This window comes from Ornithorhynchus anatinus, chromosome X1, assembly GCF_004115215.2.
Source record: "Ornithorhynchus anatinus isolate Pmale09 chromosome X1, mOrnAna1.pri.v4, whole genome shotgun sequence".
NCBI lineage: Eukaryota > Metazoa > Chordata > Mammalia > Monotremata > Ornithorhynchidae > Ornithorhynchus > Ornithorhynchus anatinus.
In genome coordinates, this window is record NC_041749.1 from 105,947,615 (window position 1) to 105,973,254 (window position 25,640).

The window sequence follows — 25,640 nt, forward strand, 5'->3', positions numbered from 1 at the left end:
TGTCTGGGGAGGTGGGGGGGGGGGCTGGGCCAGATGACCACTTATCTTTGGTAGATGGGAGCTGGTTATTCAGCCCCCAGGTCATGGGGGGAAGGGTGTCCCTCCAAATGATCCCTGATGACTCAGTGTTCTGAGAGGTAAATGAAGGCCTGGTCTCAGCTTGGCAGTCACTCCTGACCCACAATCAATCAGTGAATGGGATTTATTGAGGACCTGCTGAGTACAGAGCCCTGTACTATAGAATTGGGAGAATACAAACAGAAGCCAAAGACAAGGTTCCTGCCCTTAAGGAGCCAACAATCTAATGGGGGAAGACTAATACACAGTTATTTACAAATAATGATAGCGTGAGAGAGCATGCATATAATAGGTAGACAAGCATCAGAATTAAATAGCTGAATGAAAAATTGAATATATAAATATATATGTGCTGAAGATAAGAATAAACTACATAAGGTTAATGGCTGGGTTGGTATGATTTATGATAATTAGGGAAGGCTTCTTGGAGGGAAGGAAGCAGGAAAAGAAACCATAAGCTTTTTTTAGGTAGGGAACAAGCCCCGGCCTGACTCCCACCCATAGGAGTGTGGAGATCGAAAGGGGACAAGGGAACCAATGGAATTGGACTAACAGGTCAGAGAAACTCAATTTGGGGCTTTCTTGCAGCTCCATTCGGAAGCTCTGGGGTCTTGTTGGGGGAGTGAGGCCAGGAGTCGGGTCCAGATAGCTAGAAACACGGTCGGGGTGGGAACAGCACCTTTACCCCTGGCTAGAAACCCGGCGAGGGGTGGGGAGGCAGCATGGCTCACACTTCCCCTCCATCACACTGAGCAGAGCTGTTACTGCCACCCTTACCCTTCCACCTAATGGAAAGAGTGTCCTGGTGGCAAGAGCACCAGCCTGGGAGTCAGAGGACCTGGGTTCTAATTCCTGCTCTGCCTCTTGCCTGCTGTGTGATCTTGGGCAAGTCACTTCTCTGGGCCTCAGTTTCCTGTAAATCTCTCCCTTAATCTGTGAGCCCTATGTGGTACAGGGGCCTGATTATCTTATATCTACCCCAGTGTTTAGTACAGTGCTTGGCACATACCACTATTATTTTTATTACCTCCCTCTGGCCTAATCTGTAGTCTGAAAGAGACCTTGTGAGGTAATCTCGCAATTAAAAGTGCATATGTCTCCCCCTAACTCTTCCTCCCCTCTTCAGAGACTTCTCTGCAAAAACTACCAGCTCTGTTTTAGGTGCCTCTCCAGGGTTCAGAGTGGGGCCAAAAGGCCAGCGTGATGCCCAGATCCAACTCACAGCTAAAGTTGTGAGATCTTGAGGACTTGTGTTTGCCCCTTCTCCCTCCCTCCCTTACCTAGGAAATTGGTACTGCCCTGAATCAGAGGGCAGGCTTTCAATAAATATTATTGATCAGAGGGCAGGAAACTCAAAGCTTGGAGGGGGCAAGCATAGAGAGTATGTGTGTGTGTGTGTGTGTGTGTGTTTTGGGGGGGAGGTGTTGCATCACCAAGTGCTGGGTATAGTGCTCTGCACATAGTAAGCGCTCAATAAATACTATTGAATGAATGAAAGTCAACTACTGGAGGGAGCCTAGGAGCTCTTGGTTCCCAAACCTCTCCCTACCCTTTGGGCCCACCCTTGCCTCAGAGGCATCAGTTCTTTGGTGGCCAGTGGACTCCCTGACTCTTTGGTTGCCCTCCATTTCACCTTCTATAAAATGGGACAGGAGGTATCCTGTCTGCTAAGAACTTTAATCTTAGGAGACCTAAAATAAATTTCTTCTGGCCTGAAAGAAATCAAGCTACAGGTGAAGAAACACTGGCCCTGGCAGGGGGTTACTCACTCCTCTCTCTTTCCCAGATGGTTGGGGGCAGAGATGGTGACAGGGAGTGTTGACCAGTGTCTGTTGTTCCCTGTAGCCCCCTCCCTTATACCTCCAGGTGAGCAGCCTTGGAGGGGAGGGAGGAAGGGAGTGAGAGGGTGGGTGTGTGTTGCTTCTGGCATTGCGTTCCATCCCTTTTTCCCAAACGCCAACAACCATGAGAACAGCCCTCAGCCAACCATAATAATAATAATGATGGTATTAAAGCATTTCCCATGTGCCAATCACTGTTTTAACCATAGCCACTATTGCCATATCCTTTCCCTCCCTTCCCCCTCCTCCCCCCCAGCTGTTACAGCCATCAGCCAGGCTTGCTCTTTTTTTCAGTGTCCATTTCAGGAAAGAGCTGGAGTTTCCTGGTTATTTGAATTTTGAAATAGGCAATGGGAACCAAAGGAAAGAAAAATGATAGGACTCTCAAAAGAACTGGGATTCCCCTCCTCCTCCCCCTCCGCCCCAGGGTGGGAACGGGATGAGAACTGGTGTTTGTGCTGATTTTTCCGAGTTTCTGGGTGTTGCTATCAGTCATCCCCTGTCCAAACTTTTCCACCCTCTCCCCTGGGGGGCCTGGGCTCTTGTCCATATCACAGCCCCTTCACCGCCTCTGGAGTGTCTCTGGGTGACCAAATTCAGGGAGGGAATACAGATCTGACTGGGAGCGGGATTTCTGGGTTCTAATCCCAGTTCCACCCAACGCTGCCCGCAAGGGATTTACAGAACCCAAGATCCCTACCATCATTGGCTGGACTTGAATCGGGGGTGAGTTTTAAAGACTCCTCTTTAGCATTGCAGGTTTGAGCTGTACTAGGGGGTGTGGCATCTGCCAGGAGTGCCTTTTTTTTTTTTCCAGGGGCATGCAGAAACTTTGTTGCTGTGAAGAGTGGGATTATGGGTGCGGGTTCTTGCTACCCTGGCTCAGCAGGGAGATGTGGTGGAGTAGGGGTCTTGTGGTCATCTAAAGGAGTGCAGGTGGCCCCTTTCCATCAGCCCCTTATCTGTGCCCACATCCAGCCCCCACCGATGGAGACAAGGGAGAGCAACCAATATGGAGGAGGATTCAGAGGAATGGCAGAGGGTAGGGAGTGGGGAAACATGGCCTTAGCTTTTAGAAGTGGTACTGCCTGGAGGCAGGAGGCTGCTGCACTGATCACCCCATACCCTCCTCTGCTCCCTGGGGCTTGGGGCTGTTTTGGGAGCCAACAGTCTCCTAAAAGGGACAGGGGATGGGATGATCTCATTGGCAGCGGCTGTAATTTCAACCTTGCGGCTAGGGAGAGAGATAACTGGTTTTGCAGTGAAGTTTAGTTGGGTGGAACCTGGGGGGAGGGGGGAGGCCCACAGTTTCCCGCCTCCCCCTTCCCTTTGCTGAGCTGGCTAGCAATACCTGTGAGTGACCCTGGGGCCCAGTCATATCTGGCAGCCCCTAAACCGGAATGCTGCCACCTATTTTGGGTCCCATTACCTGACCCGTACCCCAGGGGGTTAGGGACTTTTGAAACCTTTCCGTGGAGCTAGGAGGGTCTCAGAATAAACCTTGGCCCCCAGAGTTTAAAAGCAGTCCCTTCTGCCACCCCCAACCAATAACCGCTCGGCTCTTACTCCCTGCGTTACCTGTTGTCGCATCGGGGAGGATTGAAATGAGGATTAATGTGGGATCTCTGAGGAGATAAAAGGTTGTGGGGAGATGGCTGCAGAGAGTGTAGTGGATTGGTTTGAGGGGCAGAGCCATGGGACCCGAAATTCTTTCTTCTCACCCATTATTTATTTGTGGGGTGCCACTTCCAGGGGGAGAGGAGAGATGGGGCAGTATTTTCCCAAACGCTTAGTATTGCACTCGGTGTGTGCTCAAAAACGACTAGTACCACTACATGGCTCTCACTCTCAGGGTGGGGCGGGAAGGGGAGGAGAACAGCTGACGACATCAGATCAGAGAACCAAAAACAACACAGGGTCAGGGCAAACTCTTAACTGGTCACAACCTCTTTAAATCCAAGAAACGAATCCCAACCACTGCCTACGGGATTACTTTCTTCTTCTTTGGGTAAACCAGACCCCACCCGCCCCGGGGGAGAGGGTTAACAGCCCCTTAGGGGGCTAGCATGAGCGGGACTGGGTAGAATGGACAGGTTCCAGGGAACGTCCTGGGGGTTTCTAACTGTCCCGCAGGGAGTCCACATTTATGCCTGGCAGGTGGAAGACGCTCAGCCGAGGACGCCGGGCTCTCTCGGGTGGGGGAGGAGGATGGTCGCTCTCAGGCCTCCAAATTCTGACTTTTATTTCCAAACTCTTGGCTCCGGCAGCCCCCAAGGACACTCGCCGCCGGAGGCGATGGACTCGAACGCGCCTCCCCCACACCGATCTGGGAGCGGCTGCTCCGAGCCGGTGCCCGCCGGGTGGTCCGCGGTCGTGTCCCGCTCCCTGACCTGCCGCAGGGCCTGGCGGGGGAAGGAAAAGGAAACAGAGTTTTCCCGCCCGTTCAGTTTACGGGTGGAACAATCTAGTGAGGTGGGGAAGGCGGGGGGGGGCTGAGTCTCTGGCCCTCCCTTCCCCGCTCCCCGGCCCCCAGGCCAGCCTGGTCAGCAGAGCCCGACAGGAGAGAGGGAGAGAGGGAAATCCAGGGTGATTGGTGGGGGCCGGTGGAGGAGCTGTGTGGGGCTGATCATGCGGGACTAATCGAATTGACACAGCATTAGGAGCAACAATGGGTCTCTAATCTGGTCCCGGCCTCACGGGGTCTGGCTAGTATCAGGGGTGGGGAGGGGCCCCCAGGGCTGGGTTCCACCCTAATGGATTTGCACTTAACCGGCAAACGTTGTGCCCCGTCCCGTCCCCCTCCCCCCAACACCCTGCGGGGCATCTATCAACCGAAGAGATATTCTCAGCCCCGTTTCCCCTCCACCCTGGACTTACCTTTCACCCAGACTGCAAACGAAGGCTCATTTTCTACCATTCCCAAACCCCCACCCCCGCGATTAGAAGTTTCGGGGCCCCGCAGGATTCTGATGGGAAAATGGGGCCTCCACCCACCCGTCAAAGGGACTCTGTTCCCCTGGCCTTCCCCCACTCTGTCACCCGAATCTTCCCCTCACTCGCTCTTCCCTCCCCCCACCCACCACGCGCCAAGAATGGGGATGTCCCCTCTGTCCCGTGGGGGGGGGGGGGGAGGGAAATGGGGGATGGAGGGGGTCCCTTCACCTCCAACCGGAGACAGGGTCTCTGCCCCTGCGTCCACCCCCTTGAAGAAGGGGGGGGCACCGCTGAGGCCCTGGCAGAGAGGATAGGAGGGGTTTGTTCAGGATTAATCCCCCACCCCTAACCTTCCCACCATACTCACCAACTCCTTGGCCTTCCTCTGTTTAGTTGGTCTATTCTCTCAATTTAAACTCTAGAATTTGTCTGTGCACCTGCCATCTCCCCCATTAGTCCGTAAACTCCTTGAGCATGGGGACTGTACCTTTTACTTACCTGGATATAATCCCAAATCCCTAGTTCAGGTCTCTGCCATAGGTGCCAACTTCCTGGCAACTGTCTGATGTGGGCTCCCCCGGGGTATCCAACAAGACCCCAGAGCTTATTTTGAGTGGGGCTGAAAAGATTCCAAATGGGATCTCTCCTACTTAATTTACCTGCCCAAACTGCCCAGACCCATCCCTGTGGGCGGCTTGCTAAAATTTCCATCCCCATACTCCCAGCGAGAAGGTAGCCCCCATATCCACATCCAGTAGGAGCTCAGTTAATCTTAGAAATTGATTTGCTCCCCACCCCAAGTCTGTCTGTGTGCCTGCCTTTTAAGAGCCACACTCTCCCATTTTCCTCCCTTCAATTTCACTCTCCTCTTTCTCCCCTCTCCGCAGGATCCCTGAGGCCACCATGCAGCAGGAGCGCCTCCAGGCTATCGCAGTGAGTATACCAGGCCCCTCTCTCCCTCTCTCCTGTCGGGCTCTGCTGACCAGGCTGGCCTGGGGGCCGGGGAGCGGGGAAGGGAGGGCCAGAGATCGGTGTTGACCGATTAGAGTGGGGCATAGGTGAAGACAGCCACAGGCTAAATGTGCTACGGGAGGGAGGCACAAAGTGAGGGCAGGGGTTGGTGAGCAGTGGAGAGGAGAGGCCTGAAAAATACGACCTAGCCTCAGGCTCTGGAAAATCCAGGCCTGTCTTTACTTTCTCCCCCACCATCTTTTCCCTCCAGTCTCTTTCCCAGTCTTCTCTGCTTGCTGGTTGCTTCCCTCCCCCACCTGAGGAAAACCAGCCCTAGTGGTGGAATCTCTGGGGCCGATTATAGTCATTAGAGCCCGGGAGCCTGAAAGCAGCATCCGAGCCTAATGAGTTTTGTGTGTCAATCTAGACTATGTCTACCTCCCTGTTGGGTGTAGGGGGAGGTGACCGTGTGTGTCCCTGCTGTCTGTGCCTGGTGCTGTGTATGTATCAGGGGTGAGGCTGTGGGTTTGTGAGAGTCTGGAAGCGGACGGGGAGGGTCTGTCTGGGAGGCTCTGGGGGTTTGTGTTTGTGCATTACCGGGAAGACTCCAAGGCGGCTGCTTAATTAGCATGATTTACTGACCGAGTGCTAATTACCATTCCCAAATCCCAAAGGCCCGGGCCTTTCCGTGCCTTCCCCCCCACCAGTGGCGTTTGGCTGTCGTATGTAGCTGCTCATTCATATGTGTATGTATCTGTGTCTCTGTCTCCCATCTCCGTCCCTCCCAAGCACAACATACCAGGCTAAGATTACCCAAACAAGGTCAATAGGGGGGAAAAAAAGGCCAGTTTATGCCCATCTCCTTCCCTGATCCTGGCGTAACATGCTAGTCTAATATTACAGGAGACGAAACTTGTTTTTGCCTATCTGTGTGTCTAAAGAGGCCTCCCCAGAAGATGAAATTTACATGGGAAATCACATATTCCTGAACCCCTATTTCCTTTTTCCCCAATTGGATTATCATTGATTTTTTTTTCCTCCCCCTTCCCTCATCATCCTCTTTGGAACTGGAGGGAGGCCAATTTCACTTTGTTTTGGAGACCACGCTGGGCCCAGCATTTAAGGATCCTACCTGGCTATGCCACCCCCTCTTTCCCAGTCTCTTTCTCCTTTCCCATCTCTGCTCCCTCCCTTTTCTTCTGTTCTTCTCTGGGGTCTTCCTCTGGCAGGAGGCAAGGAGATTGGAGGGCATGGGTATGGGTGTGTGTGTGTGTGTGTATGCACACTACAAGATTAGAGCCAGTGGCCCCTTCTCCCTCCTAGCTCCTGACTGTGGAGAAAGCCATTGTTTTCCTCACCGCACCCCACCCCCTACCCCTGGACTGCAGTCTGGGCTAGGCTCCCAGCCTCACTCACCTCTGTCTCTATCTTAGACAAGCCTCAGAAACTTCTCCTGAGCTGGGCTAACTCACCCAGATCCAGTGAATGGCCCACAGGTGATCCGTAAAAAAAAAAAAAAAAAAATTCAGACCGTGGATTAAGGCATTGGTTGTGATGGTACTGCAGCCACAGAAAGCTCTCCCCTCCCCCTCATCCTTACCCCCAGAAATAGTCATACCTGCTGTTGGAGAAATTGTTTTAATAGTCATGATTAATAGTCATTCCTAGTCCAAGTAGTGCCTTCTGTTCTTCCTGTTTCTTTCTCTGAGAAGGCCTCATACCCTTTCCCAAAATGATTTCCTCCATTCTCTCTGCTGCTCTTCTCTCTCACTTAACATCTCTGGACCTCAGTTTTCTCATTGATTTGTTTGCCTTAGCTCACAGCAAGGAGGTGGGTCCAGGATGAGGACCTAAGGTCTCCTTAGTCTATGTGAGGTTGTCCCTGACAGTTACTGGGACTTGCAATCCATGGGATCAACTGAGAAGCAGCATGGCTTAGTTGAAAGAGCACAGGCTTGGGAGTCAGAGGACGTGGGTTCTAATCCCGTCTCTGCCACTCGTCTGCTGTGTGACCTTGGACGAGCGACTTTGCTTCTCTGGGCCTCAGTTACCTTATATGTAAAATGGGGATTAAGACTGTGAGCTCCACGTGGGACAACCTGATTACTTTGTATCTACCCCAGAGCTTCCAACAGTGCTCGGCACATAGTAAGCGCTTAACAAATACTATAATTATTATTACCTGCATGAATCCATGGCGGCTGCCCTCCCTGCCCCTTCTCTCTCCCTCTCTCTCCCTGAGACTTCAGTACCTCTCTCCCCACCCCAACCTGGAAAATGGAAGTCTTGATCCCCACCCCTTACCAGAGGTGGGAGGAGCTGGGGGGGGGGGTGTAGAAAAGTCCTTCAGGAGGAGGAGGAGAAAGCAGCAGCAGCTAGTGAGGGTTTTAGGCTGGTTTAAGGTCCCCGACACATCTCAGAGCACTCCCTGTGGGCAGCTCTGAGTCTCTTCTCCATCCCCACCCCCTTGGTTTCAGGAGAAAAGGAAACGGCAGACGGAGATTGAGAACAAAAGGCGACAGCTGGAAGATGACCGGAGGCAACTCCAGCATCTAAAGGTATCAACACTTGGGGATGGGCAGATCTGGGGTGGTGGGAAGAGAAGAAGCTTGGAATTCTTTGAATCCAGAGCTGTTGGAGCAGGAGGCAGAGGTGGGAGTGGAGAGAGTGCCGGGAAGTGCGGGTGGGGCCTGGGCACATGTTGAAGGCCCAAGGGATTTGGTTTTTTTTTCCCCAAAAGTCTATCTGCAAGACTGATCTGAACAGATCTTCAGGAAAGAGGAAGAGGGTAGGGATGGGGGAGAAAAAGAGATGATCTGATCCATCCTGGAGGGATTTGATGCCTCTACTCTTCATTCCCTGGCAGTCCAAGGCCCTGAGGGAGCGATGGCTACTAGAGGGTGCCCCATCTTCTGCTTCCCAAGAGGATGAGGCCATGAAGAAGCAGATGCAGGAAGATGAGCAGAAGACCAAGCTCCTGGAAGATACCATCCTGAGGTAATGGCAGTGCGGATGAGGCCAAGGAGGGGAAGGGGGAATGGGAAGTGGGAAGCATGTAGTGAGAGGGTAGGCATTGGCTTGGGGGACCCCCAGGCCCCCACTGGCCCAGAGGGAAGGAGGTGGGGAGCCAGTGGATGGGAGAAGAAATCAATTAATCATATTTATTGAGCATTTACCATGTGCAGAGCACTGTACTAAGCACTTGGGAGATTACAATATAAGAGGGTTGGTAGACATGTTCCCTCCCTCAACAAGCTTACAGTCTAGAGGGGAAGACAACTCAGTTTAGCTTGAGTTTTGATAGAAAGTGCTCTTGGTGGCTGGGGCGGGGGGCAATTTGTGTCCCTCACCCAGCAGCAGCAGCCGTGACCATGTGCTAAGTGCCAAGGGGCAAGGCTTTTTTAGTGGGGACAGAGCAAGCAAGATGGGAGGGGGGCAGGCAGACTGCACAGAGCTACGAAGGTAGAGACTCAATTTGAGTCTTTCCGGCCCCACTTGGAAGCTCCACATTGTGGTCAGGACCCCCGAGGAAGGGAATCCAGCCCAGACGGCCCCGGGGGCAGGAACAGCAGCTTCACCCTTGGCTAGGAATCCGGCATGAGGATTGGAGGGTGGGGGTAGCCCTGGTCTCTATCCACCCCCCCCCCCCCTTTAGAGCTAGAGGTTCTATCTGGGATTGGAAAATTGGGGGATTTAGCTGGGAGCAGCTTCCCCCAACCAGCTCAAGCCTAGAGCTCCACTGATGCCCTCTCTCCCTGTGAGTGAGCTTTCAAACACTTTTGCAGGGGCCTGAGACAGGCGGAAGAGAGGTCTCCTGCAAAACAAGGGGTCACTGCCTTCCCAGCAGGCAGGATGGTAATGAGAGAGGCTGCCGGATAGGGGAGACAATGTCTTTGGTCTGTCTGCATCTTCCCCAGGAGCAGACTGGAGCAAAGTCTCCTAAGGGTTATTCAGGGTCAGACAGGGTGGGTGGTGTCAGAAGGATGGGAGGGGCTGGGAATACAGACCCCTGGAGATTCCCTCCGGTTTGGCCTCCAGCCGGCTCCTCAAAAACCTCCTGTGGTTATCCATTCCGCTCTGCCTCACGCAGAAACTCCTGAGCATTGGCCTTAAGGCACTTGATCTGCTCTCTCTTCCCCAGTATTTATCCTCTCCCACTGCACCCCAGCTTGCACACTTTGCTTCTCTCAAGCCAGCCTACTTACTGTGCCTTGATCTTGCCTCTCCCACCTCTGACTTCTTGCTCACACCCTGCATCCTGGCTTGGAATTCCCTCCCGCTTGGAATTCACCAACCCACAACTCTCCCCATCTTCAGAGACCTTGCAAAATTATATGTCCGCCTGGAGGCCTTCCCCAACTACTATCTCATCCTCCTTCCCCCTGCCATTTCAGCACCAGCTACGCACAGGGACCATTCGTAGCACTTGTAGCACTTCTGCACATATTGACTTACATGCCTTGTTATTGAAGCAGTGACTCATGTGCCTAGCCACTTCTCCTTCCTCCTATCTGTAAATAATTTGAGCATCTCCCCTGCTAGACTGTAAGCTCCTTAGGGCAGGGATCATGGCTACTGATCTTATTGTTATTCTCCAAAGTGCTTTGCACATAGTAAGTGCTATCGATTGGACTGAGCTATAGAGGAAGGGGAGAGAGGAAAGCCACCCCTGGGGTCTAGGACTTGGCTAAGGAGTTCATTCATTCATTCATTCAATAGTATTTATTGAGCGCTTACTATGTGCAGAGCACTGTACTAAGCGCTTGGGATGAACAAGTCAGCAACAGATAGAGACAGTCCCTGCCGTTTGACGGGCTTACAGCCTAATCGGGGGAGACGGACAGACAAGAACAATGGCACTAAACAGCATCAAGGGGAAGAACATCTCGTAAAAACCGATGGCAACTAAATAGAATCGAGGCGATGTACAATTCATTAACAAAATAAATAGGGTAACGAAAATATATACAGTTGAGCGGACGGGTACAGTGCTGTGGGGATGGGAAGGGAGAGGTGGAGGAGCAGAGGGAAAAGGGGAAAATGAGGCTTTAGCTGCGGAGAGGTAAAGGGGGGATAGCAGAGGGAGTAGAGGGGGAAGAGGAGCTCAGTCTGGGAACGCCTCTTGGAGGAGGTGATTTTTAAGTAAGGTTTTGAAGAGGGAAAGAGAATCAGTTTGGCGGAGGTGAGGAGGGAGGGCGTTCCAGGACCGCGGGAGGACGTGACCCAGGGGTCGACGGCGGGATAGGCGAGACCGAGGGACGGCGAGGAGGTGGGCGGCAGAGGAGCGGAGCGTGCGGGGTGGGCGGTAGAAAGAGAGAAGGGAGGAGAGGTAGGAAGGGGCAAGGTGATGGAGAGCCTTGAAGCCTAGAGTGAGGAGTTTTTGTTTGGAGCGGAGGTCGATAGGCAACCACTGGAGTTGTTTAAGAAGGGGAGTGACATGCCCAGATCGTTTCTGCAGGAAGATGAGCCGGGCAGCGGAGTGAAGAATAGACCGGAGCGGGGCGAGAGAGGAGGAAGGGAAGGAGTTCAAAGTCCCTCTTCTGCCGTTAGCTCTCAGCAGGCCAGGGAGAGCATCCTCTGGGATTTCCTTGCCCCTTTTTGCTCCTTTTGGTCTTCCTTCCTGCTCCCCGCTGTATGACCCATTGCTCCCAAGCACACCCAAAACAGATAGCAGGGGCAGGTGCTAAAAGAAAGACGTAACTCCAACTTGTCTAGTGGTCTGGCAAGGAAGCAGGGTGGAACAAATAATCTGATGGAGAGGTTTGGATTCATTACCCAGGCTTCTGTGGTCCCCAGGACCATGGATGATAAAAAATGGGTGGTAGAATCCTCATAAGGGCCTTGGTTGGGAGAAGAAAGGGGATGAAGTGGGATAGTCTGAGATTCTCCCTGCTATTACAGACTAGGGGGAACCAAGGCCCTGACATGCTCTTTTCCTCCTTCCAACCCATTGGGAAGTGGAGGACAGAACTGGGATTCAAACCCAAGCTTCCCAACTCCAAGCCTGGTGTCTTTTCTCTTCCTGAAACCTGCAGTCTCCCCTAGGAAAAAAAAATTCTATAACTATCATGGGAAAAAGAATCTACAAAATCTCAACCAGAATTTTCTGTTAGAAAGGGAAGGGGTTGAGGGAGGGAAGTGATATGTGGTCCTGTCAAGAGGCAGGGGATTGGACAAGATGACCTTTGGAGCAGTCTGCAATTCTATCCCAGGGTACTCTGCTCATGAACTTCTTGGCTTGATGCTCCAGCCCTGCTGGTTTGGAGAAACCAGGGCAAAGGAAATGTCATGCTGCTGGTTTTTCCATCTGGATTTGTTGTGGAAGGGAAGACAGGGTCCCTATCCCGGAAAAAGGAGTGGGTGGGTACTCCAGATTGGTGTGTGGAAGGAGAGGGCCATTTAAAGGGGAAGGGCTGAATTAATGGGCTGAGATTTAGCACAGCTCCCTACCCCTCACTCTCAGCCCCAGGATAGGCTGTTGTGCCCCAGGGGAGAAGGACAGCACTGATGCTCTTGCAAGCCAATCTCAGTCCTCCCTCCCTCCCTGTAGATCTCCAAGCACTTTATAAGCCTACTTCAGCCCCCCTACTTAAGCATTATAAGGCAAAGACAGCTGGGAGAGTGCCATGGAGAGCATGGGACAGAAATGGAAATCTAAGCCAGGCGTCCCTGGTCTCCAGCTGCTTGTGGGCTAATGCTTTCATTCTCATTCTGGGGAGAAGAAAAAAGACTATAGAGATAAGTCCGAAATGTTGGATGTTCTGTCACTAACAATGAGGACAGGTGCCCGGGTGGGCAGCGCTTAGAACAGTGCCAGGCACATAGTAAGTGCTTAACAAATGCCATAATTATTAACTCTGATCACAATTCTCCAAGTGTCCCAGTGCCATTGTGAGAGATGGAGTCCTGGGCTGGACTGTCTGACTGCTGTCTGACCTGGGATGATGATGATGATGAACATAACATTCTCATTCCTGTTGTAGTGCTCTCTCACCTGCTTGGGGTTCTTCTGCCCTCCTCTGCCCCACCTCCCACCAGAGCAATGGGGGAAGGCATGTCACAATCCAGGACCCAGCCTCCTCTTTCCAGCTCTGTTAGTGGTTTTGAAGTCTCAGATCTGACCCCACCTCCTACCCCTACAATATATCTGGGAGCCTCTTCTTGGAGCCGGAGCCTGTTGGGGAAAGAGGCATAAATCAGAGATAATAGGGGTAAATCAATCAATTGTATTTGAGAAGTTACCGTGTGCAGAGCATTGTACTAAGCACTTGGGAGAGTATAAGAGTTGGAAGACATAGTCCCTACCCACAATGTACTTACAGTCTAGAGGAGTGAATCTTCGAAGGTTTTCTGGAAGAGGTGACCTCATATAGAAGGGGAGGGCACACAGGTGTAGGGAGGCTGGTCCATACCCCAGGACTGGTGGGGCGGAGGGAGGAGTTCTGGGTTCCTTGTATTGAAATTCCTGGCTTTGTGTAGTCCTCAAAGGGTCATCTGATCCATTCCCCCACCCACTCTGGGTGTCTCTGCTCCCTACAGACTGGAGAAAGAGCTGGACGTGCTGGAGAATGGAGACTCTGCCACCTCCACCCAGGACAGCCTGGCTGAGGTGGTGGCCACAGTGACTGTCAGAGAAGAGGTGAAGGAAGAGAAGGTTGTCAACGTCCAGAAGGTTAGGTGTGGGGAAGCCTCAGGCTGGCTGAGCCCCATCTAATGCCAAGGGGAAGAGCACTGGGGGAGTAAGTGAGAGAGGGGATAGCCAGCCCCTCGGGTCCCAGCCCTTCACGGAAATAGAGCCAAACTGTCAGTTACCCACGGCCTGGTGATCAAGTGGAGTGAATTATCCAGTGTCCTCCTTGCTTCTTTCTCTGCCTTGGCACCTCTGCTTGGAAGAAGGAGCTGGGCCAGAGTGGAGAAAGGAGGTGGAACTGTCCTCTGTTTCTTCCCCTCATCCTGCGGGGGGGTGGGGGGAAGGCAAGGCTTGGGGGGAAGAGGATGGATTGGATGACTCAAATGAGGGATTTGGATTATCCACACTCCCCTAGGATGATAGATCACTGAGACTTGGCTCAGATCCTGGTTTTCCACTTGGACCAAAATCCAGTGGCATCTGAGGCTAAACTAAGACCAACAATTAGTCTATTATATTTCTAGAGTGGATATTCTATTATATGCAGGTATTATATTGCTGTATTGGATTTCTCTCACACCATTTTCCAAAGGACTCAGAGTTCCTTACCTGTCCATGAGCTCACTCGTCCTCCTATGCGGTCCCCTTGAACCAAGGAGGGACCTGGATTACTCTCGCCCTATGAGGAAACTGAGGCCAAGAGATTAAATGATCTGCCCAGAGTCACACAGCACCCTGGGAAGGAGCTGCCATTGGCCTATTTGCTGTCTTCTGTGACCTCCACCCCAGACTCTATTCTTGACATACGCCTTGCCCAGACAGAAGACCCCTGCTTATCCCTCCCCGTCTCAGGCTCGCTTCACCCCCGCGTGTCCCGTGGCGTCCCCCCCCCATCCCCCACCCTTGGGCTTCTCCCTTACCCTCCATCCCTGCAGGGGAAATGTAGACACTCCTCATATGTAGTGTCTGTTCCTGGTCTTTTTGGCAACACCCCCCCCACCGCAAAACTCCAAACCGGAGACTGCAGCAGCTGTCTGATCTCACCAGCCTAGTTCCTCTACTTGTGACCCCAGCCCAGGGAGGGGAAAGGGAGGGGTCAGGAGACACCTGGTCCTTAGTCTTTGGCAAAAGCGGACCCCTCCCCCCCCCCCCCGCCTTCCTTCCTTTCTGCTTGGACATTCCTGTCCCGTGTTCCTGTCCTGCCTCTTACTAGGTCAGACAAGGGTATGTGTCTTTCCACCAGTGTCTGGCCCCCCTCCCTTGCTGCCATTTGGAGCATACACGGATCTGTTTGTTCTCCAGCTCTCGGGCTCCCGTAGACACTGGGGTAGCAGATCAGAGCTCCAAGGTACCCTGTTGAAGTGGGTGAAGGGGGAGACTGGCCCATGCTTCCAGGACAGAAGTCATTAGAGAGAATCCTAGTATCCTGTTTGCCCAGTTCCTCTAGCCCTAGCCATCGCTCCACTAACTCCAGAGCCACCATCCTCCCTGCTCTGTTTCCTCCTCCCCGACTGGCCGGGTATTTCGTTTCAGTATGGCCCCGGCGGTCATCGGCCGAGATGGGGCAGTGAAGGAAAGGGCTAATGGATGGCTTAACAGATACCATCATCATCATCTGCTTTGCAGTTTGCCTAGCCGTGGTGGTTTTGCCCCTTGCCGTCGGGTAATTGCAAGATTGGGTTAAGTCCCGGACCCCTAGTGGGCGATGGAGGGTGTCAGTGTGAGCCCAATTTTGTCCCCTGGAACGGCGGTGGATTTGTGCCAATTTTTTCATTTCTTTTAACCTCTTTTGTCTTGTGTCTTGCAGACTCCTGTGGGCACGCCCAAAGGTAGGTCCTGCCTTGGGGTGTGGCGCCCTCTGGTGGGCAGGAGGTGGGTGATCCCGGAGTTGCCGAGCTCTCGCCCCACCTTGGCCCTTTTAATAATGTGGGTATTTGTTAAGCGCTTACTACGTGCCGAGCACTGTTCTGAGCGCTGGGGTAGATACAGGGTCGTCAGGTTGTCCCACGGGAGGCTCACAGTCTTCATCCCCCTTTTCCAGATGAGGTCACTGAGGCCCAGAGAAGTGAAGTGACTTGCCCACAGTCAGCTGCCAAGTGGCAGAGCCCGGGATTCGAACCCACGATCTGACTCCCAAGCCCGTGTTCTTTCCACTGAGCTACGTTGCTCCTCTTGAATGCCTCCGCGCCTCCAGCCCTCTTCCCCGCGCGCGCGGGGGCGCAAGGAGCCGGGGCGGCGCACTGCGGCCGGGGCCGGGTGCAGGCAGTGGAGCTGGGGACGGTCCAGATGCACCCTTCAGAGAGCTACAAGCAGCTTGAGGCTACCTTTCTCCCGCCCCCAGTTCAACATCTCGAGCGAGGGTCCCCTAGAAAGGTTTTTAGGGTTGCCCTTCTCTGCCTCCCTGCCCCAGGATGAATGGCAGAGCGAGGGTAATAATAGGTAGGTGATGATGATGATGATGATGATGGCATACGTTAAGGGCTTACTATGTGCAGAGCACTGTTCTAAGCGCTGGGGAGGATACAAGGTGATCGAGTTGTCCCAAATGGGGCCCACGGTCTTAATCCCCGTTTTACAGGTGGGGTTAACCGAGGCCCAGTGAAGTGACTTGCCCAAAGTCACACAGCTGACAAGCGGCTGAGCCGGGATTTGAACCCACTGACCTCTGACTCCCAAGCCCGTGCTCTTTCAACTGAGCCACGCTGCTTCCCTAAGTCTCTGTCCTTGCAGATTTTTGACAGCCAGGAGAGTTGTCAGTCTGTTTAGGGTGGGTTTAGGGCTTTCCCCCAGCTGAGGGGGAGCTACAGAAGAAGTGAGAGCCAAGGGGCCAGAGGAAGCCTGGAGCTCTTGAACCCTCAGCCAGATAGTTGTAGTAATTGTGGTGTTTTTTAAGTGTTTACTATGTGCCTGACAAGTTAGGTTTGTGATTCTTGGTAGGGTGGAAGAGCTGTGTTCTTTTTCTCTGTATATCAAATTATAATAATACTTGCGGTATTTGTTAAGCATGTACTGTGTGCCAGGCACTGTGCTAAGTAGATACAAGATAATTGAGTAGGACACAGTTCGTGTCTCACACAGGGCTCACAGTCTTAATCCCCATTTTACAGATGAGGTAACTGAGACCCAGAGAAGTTGTGACTTGCCCAAGGTCACACAGCAGACAAGTGGTGGAGAGGGATTAGAACCCAGGTCCTCTGACACCCAGACCTGTGCTCTTTCCACTAGGCCATGCTGCTTATCCATTCTGTTGTTCATTTTCCCCCCTACCCTCCATGCAGAAAAGAAGGTGACTAACAGTCCCATGAAGGTGGTGGATGGTTCCAGTCTAATGAAAGCTGGTAAGTGAGCCCCCCTCGCCCCCACCCCTCCCATCCCAATCTTGTTTTCTACCCCCTTTCCAGGACTGCCCCAAGATCTGTGTCTCAGGAAGGCAAGTCACAGCAGATTTCAGAGTTACCAATCAATCAGTGGTATTTATTGAGTGCTTATTAGGTGCAGAAAACTACTAAGCACTTGGGAGAGTACAGAAGAGTTGGTAAACATGATCCCTGCCCACAAGGAGTTTACCAAGATGCTTCCGTCTTCCACCTTCCTCCTCCCCCTTCCTCCATGTACCCATCCCAATCAGAAGCTTTTGACTTGTCAATCACCTCTCCACCATTTAAATGATAATTAATAATTCTGGGATTAAGCACTTACTCTGTTCCAAGCACTGTACTAAGAACTGGGATAAGTCCAAGATAATTAGGTTGGACACAGACCCCCATCCCACATTGGGCTCACAGTCTAGGAGGGAGAACTGGTGGTAATAATAATAATAAATAGTGGTTTTTGTTAAGTGCTTACTCTGTCCCAGGCACTATAATAAGTGCTGGGGTGGGTACAAGCAGATCAGGTTGGGCACAGTCCATGTCCCCCATGGGGCTCTCAATCCTAATCCCCATTTTACAGATAAGGTAACCGAGGCACAGAGAAGTGAAGTGACTTGGCCAAGGTCACACAGCAGACAGGCGGTGGATCGGGATTAGAACCCAGGCCCATAATAAGAGTGGTATTCGTTAAGTGCTTACTCTGTGCCAGGCACTGAACTAAGTGCTGGGGTAGAAACAAGGTAATTGGGTTGGACACAGTCCCTGTCCCACATTGGGTTTACAGTCTTCATCCCCATTTTACAGATGAGGTATCTGAGGTACAGAGAAGTGAAGTGGCTTGCGCAGGGTCAAATAGCAGACAAGTGGCGGAGCTGGGATTAGAACCCAGAACGTTCTGACCTCCCAGGCCTGTGATCTGTCCATTAGGCCACACTGCTTCTCTGTCTTGAATCCCTATTGTTCGGATGAGAAAACAGAGGCACAGAGAAATTGTGACTTGCCCAAGGTCACATAACAGGCAAGTGGCAGAGCTAGAATTAGAGCCCAGGTCCTCTGACTCCTAGACCTGTGCTCTTTCCACTAGGCCATGCTGCTTGTACCCTGGCCTACCCATGGAGCGAAGGGGGAACACCAAGGATGGGGGAAGATGGGGAGACACCTCCTAGCTCTGTGCTGTGACTTTCTTTCTCTTGGGCTGGGAAAGTGGGAGGGAGAACTTGATCTGAAATTGACCCCTGGACTTCTTGGGGGAGGGTGGGGGCTGAGCAGGCCTTCTTCCTCCTGCCCACCAAGGGAATGGAGACTTCTTTCTTTTTTCTTTTTTTTTCTTATAGTAAGTGCTTACTATATGCCAGCCACTGTACTAAGCGCTTTGCTTTCTTAGCAGCAGTTGCCCATAGAGGCAGGGGGGCTAGTCCAAATGACTTGGCTTCCGGGAACCACCACCCACAGGGGATGGGGGGAATAGGGGGAAGGTTAGTGTGCTTCTGCATTCTCTAACACTAAAATGTGGCTTTCAGCAAGATCCTGGATGGACTGCTTTGGGACTGTGTGGGCCAAGCAGCTTTCCTACTTTTGGCCCACTGGAAATAGTCCAACCCCTGTGCATCTCCCCAGCCTGTGGCTTCCTCGCTTAACTGGCTGCTGCTGGTGAGTGGGGGAGGCAAGTACCAGGGCCCAAACTGGCAAGCCAGAGCATCCTTCCTGGCTAATGCGTATTTTTCCCTGACTTGCACTCCCTCCTCCCTAATCCTGCTCCAGCTCCAAGATAGGGCCAACACCTCAACCCATTTTGCATTCCCTGCTTCTGCCTCCGAGAGGGTCTGGTGGGAGGGAGAGGCAGAGGGGTTCCAAGGCCGGAGCACGGAGTGAGAAAGGGAGCGGAGAAGCCCTAGCCCGGTCCCCACCAGACTTCTGGTGGGGTGAATCCAGGAGGGCAGGGGCACCCCACCACCTTCAGGAGCCGAGTGGGATGTAACTCTCCGGAGCTCAGGCCGGGGACATCTGCCTGGCGCACCAGCACTTCTCGGCTGCTGCCCCAGCCTCTGACATCCTCCTCTCCACCCAACTCTGTCTCCATCTTTGCCCAGTCCCCTCCCCGCCACCCCCCACTCCCGACCCTGCTGCCTGCCTTGTTTCTGCTTATGAGCACACGCTCCTGCTGAGAGGCTGCACGGGCAGACGGTGCACAGGGTGGGAAGGAAGAGGAGTCAGGTCTCTTAACCACTGTCCCGTTTACGTCCCAGCCATGTACTCCGTGGAGATCACGGTGGAGAAGGACAAAATCACTGGGGAGACCAAAGTGCTTTCCAGCACCACCCTCCTCCCCAAGGACCTCTCTCTGCAGGGGGTCAAGGTGTACGAGGATGAGATGAAAGGTAGGGCCCTCCCCCCTTGTGGGGGCGGGGGAGGAGGAGGAGGAGCAGAGCTTCCCGGCCTCAGTCCCCTCCTTCCCCTCCCCGTCTCCCTGTCCAGCCCCCCCCCCCCCCAGGGGGCAGATGCCAGAAATCACTCAGCCAGGAGATGGGGTTGAGAAGTGCCAAAGTTGGTCCTCGGAGTGAGAAGCTAATCTCTACTGTCCCCATCCTGTGCTGGTGATGGGGAGGGGCCTGAGGAGTGGGGCCACCTGACCGACATCTGGACTGCAGCTCTGAGCCGGTAGCACTGTGGGGGTGAAGTCGTTGTTCCCTCCTCCGCAGCCGCCTGGGTCAGACTCCTGGCCTTGGCCCGCACGCCCCTCCTTGCCCCCCGCGCCTCCTGCCAGACCCCAGAACTTCCAAGCGGGGCTGAAGAGAACCCAGATCAGGGTTTGCTGATCCTTTGGTTCCACCACCCCTGCCCACCCTACACCCCCATTCACAACGCAAAGCTGATACCTGTGTATGAGTCGGAAGTTACCAGGTGACTGGGGACATCTTGCTGATGTCCAGAGTTGAGTGCAAGAATTCTCCAGCCAGGGTCAGCACAGGTTCCAACAGCCAATGCCAACTGGACTCGAATAAAGCCCCGCCACTCTCTATGAGAATCAGAGGGGATGGGTGAGTCTCCGTAGGTGGGGGCCAGTCCCCATCCCAGCATAGGGGCTGGCCCCCACTTCCCCCGACACCCTCTTACGCTATGCTTCTGTGTCTAGGCATGTCTTTCACAGTTGCTATGGGGGGCAATTCCCCGCCCCCTAGCCACACACATGGAAAACTCCAGCCTTCGGGAGGATCCAGAGCCCTTCTCCCATACCCCTTAACCGCCCCTGTCCCCAGCCCACCATTTCTGGCCTTCCAGTTTGGTTCCGGCCGTGGGCAAGACCATTGGAATGGCCCCTTGGCCACGATCATGTTTTCCCATCAATATCCCAGTGCGGGGATTAGTCATGCTCACAATTTTTCTGATGAATGCAACCAGAAAGGTTGCTGGGTCCTATATCACAGCAAGAGGAGGTGCGTTGAATCAAAGTTTGAATCCCACCCCCCCGAATTCTCAATCCAGCTAGGAACACTGAGTGAATCAGCCCAAGGGCAGAGCAGAGAGAGGGTTGAGCCGGGACGGGAGAGAAGAGTCTTGTCTGTTGATGTCCATATATCCTGCAGCATCGTGGGATGTATGTAGCGGCATGCTGTCCAGGAAAGGATTCATGCAAAGGAAGTTTTCTTGTCTTTTGCCCCGACCAGGTCTCATGGCCTTTGTCCCCTGGTTGTGACCAATGAATGGGCCTTGGTTCTGAAGAGGTCATGGTATGGGGGAGGGGAGGAATCCTGCTGGAGAGATAAGCAGGAGTAAACCCCCCTCCCCCTGCCCCCCACCCCCCAAGGAGCCTCCCTTCCCCATTCCCCTCCCAACTTCTGTTCTAGCTCGCTCTTCAGCCCCGTGGTGCAAAATCAAGAGTCTAGAGTTCTGGAGGCACTGGGCTACGTGTGACTTCCAGGTGGCTGGCCTTACGTCGACTCGTGACATGGGCAGTCTCGGGATCGAGGCTGCGCTGTGGGGATGGGGGCGAGACTCTCCTGCCCTCGCTTCTCTGCCTCCCCGGTTCTCATGTTCGTCTCTCTTGTGTCTCCCGCCCCCCCTCGCCCCCCGACAGTCGTGCACGCGGTGCGCACAGAGGACGGGGCCGTGGAAAACGGGATTCAGCTACTCAGCTCCTCAGAGGTGGACGAGCTGATCCACAAGGCCGACGAGATGACTCAGAGTGAAGCCTCGGAGCAGGAGCCCCCCGGCCGCGGTCCTGGCCAGTCGGCCACCCCCCGCAAGGAGATCGTGGGCGTGCGAGCGCAGCCAGGAGAGAACCCTGCAGTGACGGGGGTTGTGGCAGCGGCAGGAGGGGAGGGGGTGGCTGAGCCCAGCCAAGAACAGCCAGTGACCATGATTTTTATGGGCTACCAGAACGTGGAGGATGAGGATGAAACCAAGAAGGTGCTGGGCCTGCAGGACACCATCAAAGCAGAGCTAGTGATGATTGGGGACCCACCAGCGGTGGCCAAGCCCGAGACCCCCCCACCCAACGGCAGGGCAGCGGAGTCCCCCACGCCGGCCCCGGCAGAAGAAGCCCAGGCTGCGGCCCAGCCGGCTGAGCCCGCGGGGGCCGAGCAAGACCTGGACATGAAGAAACAACGTTGCAAGTGCTGCACCGTGATGTGAGCCCGGCCCCAACCCACCACTCTCCACCTTCTGATGTACAATCCAGACCAACCCTCCCCTTGCTCCCTCTCCCACAAACTGCAGATACACAGTATTTTATTTACTTATTAAAAGGAAAATCCCTCCCCTCCCTTCTCTCCCTCCTCCACTCCCCATCCCCACGGTTTTCTTAGAGATGGGAGAGTCCCAATTTCCTGTTTGTAATGTGTTCACGCTCCATCACGAGCTTGGGAGGAGCCGCATCTGGGGCCGCGGGCACCGCTGTACAGCCGACCCCTCTTGGCCCCTTGCCGCGTAGCTGGGGGGGGGGAAGGGGAAGACGGCGTGGGGGTGGGCCAGGGTTGCCGATGACGATCCAGCTCCAGGGCGAGGAGCGCACAGTCAGCTCACCATCTCGGCAACCCATCTCGCTGCTGGAAGCCGTTCGCCTGAACCACTGCTGCTAGCTGGATGTGGCCCATGGAGCAACTTTAACTGGAGTTGGAGGGCAACTGATCCCAGAACTGATCTACCACCCGGAATGGAGTCCAGGACTGTTGCGAAGTGGGGAGGCGGGGGCAGCAGGAGGACGGAGGGGGCGGCGTGGCAGCACTCCAAGCTGTGCCCACTGTGATCGGGATGCGGTCCGGGAGGAGCCGGGGGCTGATGCCAGCAGTAGGAGGCTCAGCTGCCACTTCTGGAAGAGAAGGGGAAGGGAATTGAGAGTACCTGCCCCAGACAAAATCAGTGTTAGGAGTGTGGGTTGTCTCCTCTCCCTTCCCTCTGCCCTCTCTGCCTAGAGCCCGGATCTGCAGGGCAGAGGAAGGAGCTGGCTTGTCTGGGGTAAAGTACCAGCCCCATCCCCTTTCCCTCCTCCCCCTTCCCCCAACACATACACACACTCTTCTGAGCCATGTCTCCTAACCCTTGAAGGCCTGTGCCAAGACTAGTGTCTGTTCCTGGAAGGCTGGATGTCTCACTGCTGTTCTCGCTCTGGTCTATGCTGCTTTTAAAGCGAGGCTAGTTGCCCAGCCGAGAACCAGTTTGATGCCGGAGTCTTGGAGGAGCTTGCTCCCCTCCCCAGTTGTGGGGTTTGGAGTGGGGATCACCCTCAACTGCCCCATTCTAGCTTCTCTTCCTGCTTTCCCTACTGGGGCCCAATCACTTGGTGCTTTTCTGATTTTTGGCTGAGCCAGGCCCCAGGAGGGAGCACACTAGACTTCTCGCTTCAGGCATCTATTTCTTGGTTACTACCCCCTCCATAAGTCTCCCACCTCTGCTGAGCCTGGCCTATTACACCACCATAAGGTGCAGAGTGGCCCGAGGGTATCGCTTCCCTCTGACCTTTCTGGCCCTGCCTCTCCTGTAAGCCAGAAGGACCAGGGGATGACTGAAAGGGTGGCTCTCACCCCCAAAGGAATAGGCTGGGGGGGGCTGACTGCTTGGCAGCCTTGTTTCTGGGGGCCGTGGTAGGGGGTGAGGGGGGAGGTGTGAGTGGGGTGATCTCCCTCCAATCTGTGCCGTTAGAGATGCCAGGCTCCAGGGGTAGGCTCTCAAAGGGTGTGTGTGTATGGTGGAGGAGGTGGGGATGAGGGCCCCCAAAGCAGTGGTGCTAGCCTGCTTTGGTGGAACCGATGTTGAGGGACTATTGCCTTTTCTTAGAGAGGGCCCTCCCAGCTACTGGGCATTGGCTCCAGGAGACCTAGTACCCTTCAAAATAACCAGCTAAAAGAAAATCAACCCATTCAGTCCCTGCACACTTTCTCTCCGGCCCTCCTTGAGAAGTGGAACGTTTTGTGGGTCAGAACTGTCTCATTTGGTTCTCAGCTGGGCTAGTGAGTCAGCTGCTGCCACCAACCCCAGGTGGGGGCATTAGTGGGATGATTGGGCCCCAGTCGGACCCTGAGACAGAGGGGAAAGGGGCAAGGCAAAAGCAAGAACGTTGACCCTCTTTTCTCTGTGCCCAATTCTTGTTTCTGTGGCTACCTTTAGCAGTGGGATCCCCTCTTGAGGCCTTGGCTGAGGGAGAGGTGATTTAGGGGGGCCAGGGTTGGCCCCCCCATTTGTTTCCTGCAGGGGTACTCAAGTAGGATGGCTTAAACGGGCTGACCCAAGAAGCGGCCCTTCCCGTTCTCCAGCGGTGCCAGAGTCTTCATCTCGCCCACCCCCTCCCCGCAGCTCCTCGGCGAGTTCGCCCCCATTCCCTCCCTTGCTGCGTGATGACGCTGAAGTGCCCTTCGCCCTACCGTGCTTTTTACTCGTGACGAGGCCGTTTGAAGTTTCCTGCGTTGTTTGTACTCTACCTGGAGAAGCCAATAAACGGTGTGAATGACCCTGACCTTCCCCCCCTTTAGCCCTTCCTCGTCTTCTGACTCCATTTTTTTTTGGTGGATGGTGTCGGGGGGAGAGCCCCTTCCCAGAAGGACCGGCATTAAACCCGAGCTGGCCGACACCGAGTTACAGCAGAAGAAAAGCCAAGGAATGGGAGGGCCGTGCCCCAGCCCACGTGGGGCTGTTTGGCCTCACCCCGACCTCCCTCTGCTACCGTTCTCCAGGCAGTAATGATGACTCTCCAACCCAGGTTGCCACACAAGGCTTGTTAAGCTGCCTGCTCGTGGGACGGATGAAGCCGATCACCCAAGGAGCCCATTTCCACTCACGCCGTCCGCCGTTCACTCCTGCATCCACCCAGCCACCCAAAGCTGGGATCCAAGGGAGTCCTGGAACAATAACTACAATTATGGTATTGAAGTGCTTACTGTGTGCCAAACGCCGTTCCAAGCGCTGGGGTAGATACAAGGTTATCGGATTGAGCACAGTCCCTGTCCCGCACGGGGCTTGCAATCTAGATAGGAGGGAGTAGGATTTAATACTCATTTGACAGAGAAGGAAACTGAGGCACAGAGAAGTGAAGTGACTTGACCAAGGTCACTTAGCAGACAAGTGGCAGATCTGGGCTTAGGACCCAGGTCCTTTGATTCCCAGGCCTGTGTTCTCTCAAATGGGCCACACTGCTTCTGAAAACCCCACCTCACCCATTTATTTCTATCTGGGCCAGCCCCCGGGCCAGCTAGCCGAACCCCTTCCTGGATACCCCAGAGGTGTGCCTGGGCCAGGTAAATCATGCCCAGCCATTCATTCACTCACTCATTCAATCGTTTGTGAGTGTTTCCTGCGTGTGGAGTACTGTACTAAGCGCTTGGGAGAGTACAGTACAATAATAGACACGATCCCTGCCCACAGTGAGTTTATAGTCTAGAGAAGGGGAGACAACTCATGGGGACTCTTAACGAGGACTAAACTTGTGCCAGGGCTCAGCAGTTTATAGTGTTGGCACCTCTGGGGTTTCCATTTCACTTGTAAAATTTAAAAAAGCCTAGATTTTGGATCTGTAAACATCTTAAATGTTGTAAGCACCTACCGCTTGAACAGTATTTTACTAGTCGACTGCTCTTTCAATTAAACTTGTTATAACTGCCTTTGGGGCAGTATCGTCCTTGGCAATAATGATAATACCCCTGCAGATTCAAAGTCATTAGAAATTTCAAATGTAAAAATGATGTAATCGTCTGAACCCTGGCGCCTCTTTCCTTCACAACTCTCGGCATTGCCCTAGGGCAGGGGCAGCCCAAACAGGATTTTTTTTCCAGGTCGAACCAGCCTTATTTGACGGAGCAGTGACTGGAAAGCTCTGGGACAGGGGACAAGGTGAGGTGATGTCCAAATGGATTCCTGTACCTGATGGCATTCACCAAAAGCCATGACCACAGGAAATAATTCCTTAAGCATGTCATCTTAGTGCTGCCTCAACATCTTGGGGCTGAGCCAACAGCCCTAACTCTGATTCTGGAGAAGGTAGGGGAACTGAGCCCTCCTGGGTTTGTATGGTTTGAGAAGCAGCATGGCTTAGCGGAAAGAGCACGGGCTTGGGAGTCAGAAAGTCGTGGGTTCTAATCCCGGCTCTGCCACTTGTCAGCTGTGTGTCTTTGGGCAAGTCACTTAACTTCTCTGTGCCTCAGTTACCTCATCTGTAAAATGGGGGTGAAGACTGTGAGCCCCACGTGGGACAACCTGATTATCCTGTATCTACCCCAACGCTTAGAATAGTGCTTGGCACATAGCACTTAACAAATACCAGCATTATCATTATTAGTTATTATGGTGCAGAAGGACCCCAAGAACTGGAGCCCTGGCACCCAGGCATCCTGGCCATGGGCAGATGTT

General features: G+C 53.8%; 1 protein-coding gene across 5 annotated transcripts in view; it reads left to right on the plus strand.

Moving 5' to 3' along the window:
- The window catches only part of PALM (paralemmin), a 42,061-nt gene extending 18,286 nt beyond the window's left edge, over window positions 1–23,775 (plus strand). For 2 of the 5 annotated variants that reach the window (XM_029051303.2, XM_029051302.2), the window contains exons 2-9: window positions 5,741–5,786; window positions 8,282–8,362; window positions 8,671–8,801; window positions 13,344–13,476; window positions 15,242–15,263; window positions 16,713–16,772; window positions 19,052–19,183; window positions 20,881–23,775. In XM_029051303.2, the coding sequence (XP_028907136.1) occupies window positions 5,741–5,786; window positions 8,282–8,362; window positions 8,671–8,801; window positions 13,344–13,476; window positions 15,242–15,263; window positions 16,713–16,772; window positions 19,052–19,183; window positions 20,881–21,437 (1,162 nt within the window). In that variant the 3' untranslated portion in view covers window positions 21,438–23,775. Of the gene's footprint in view, window positions 1–3,874; window positions 3,928–5,740; window positions 5,787–8,281; window positions 8,363–8,670; window positions 8,802–13,343; window positions 13,477–15,241; window positions 15,264–16,712; window positions 16,773–19,051; window positions 19,184–20,880 lie in introns of those variants that run through there. The other 3 variants (XM_029051304.1, XM_029051306.1, XM_029051307.2) reach the window with 3 other exon arrangements.
- Window positions 23,776–25,640: the final 1,865 nt, after the last annotated feature.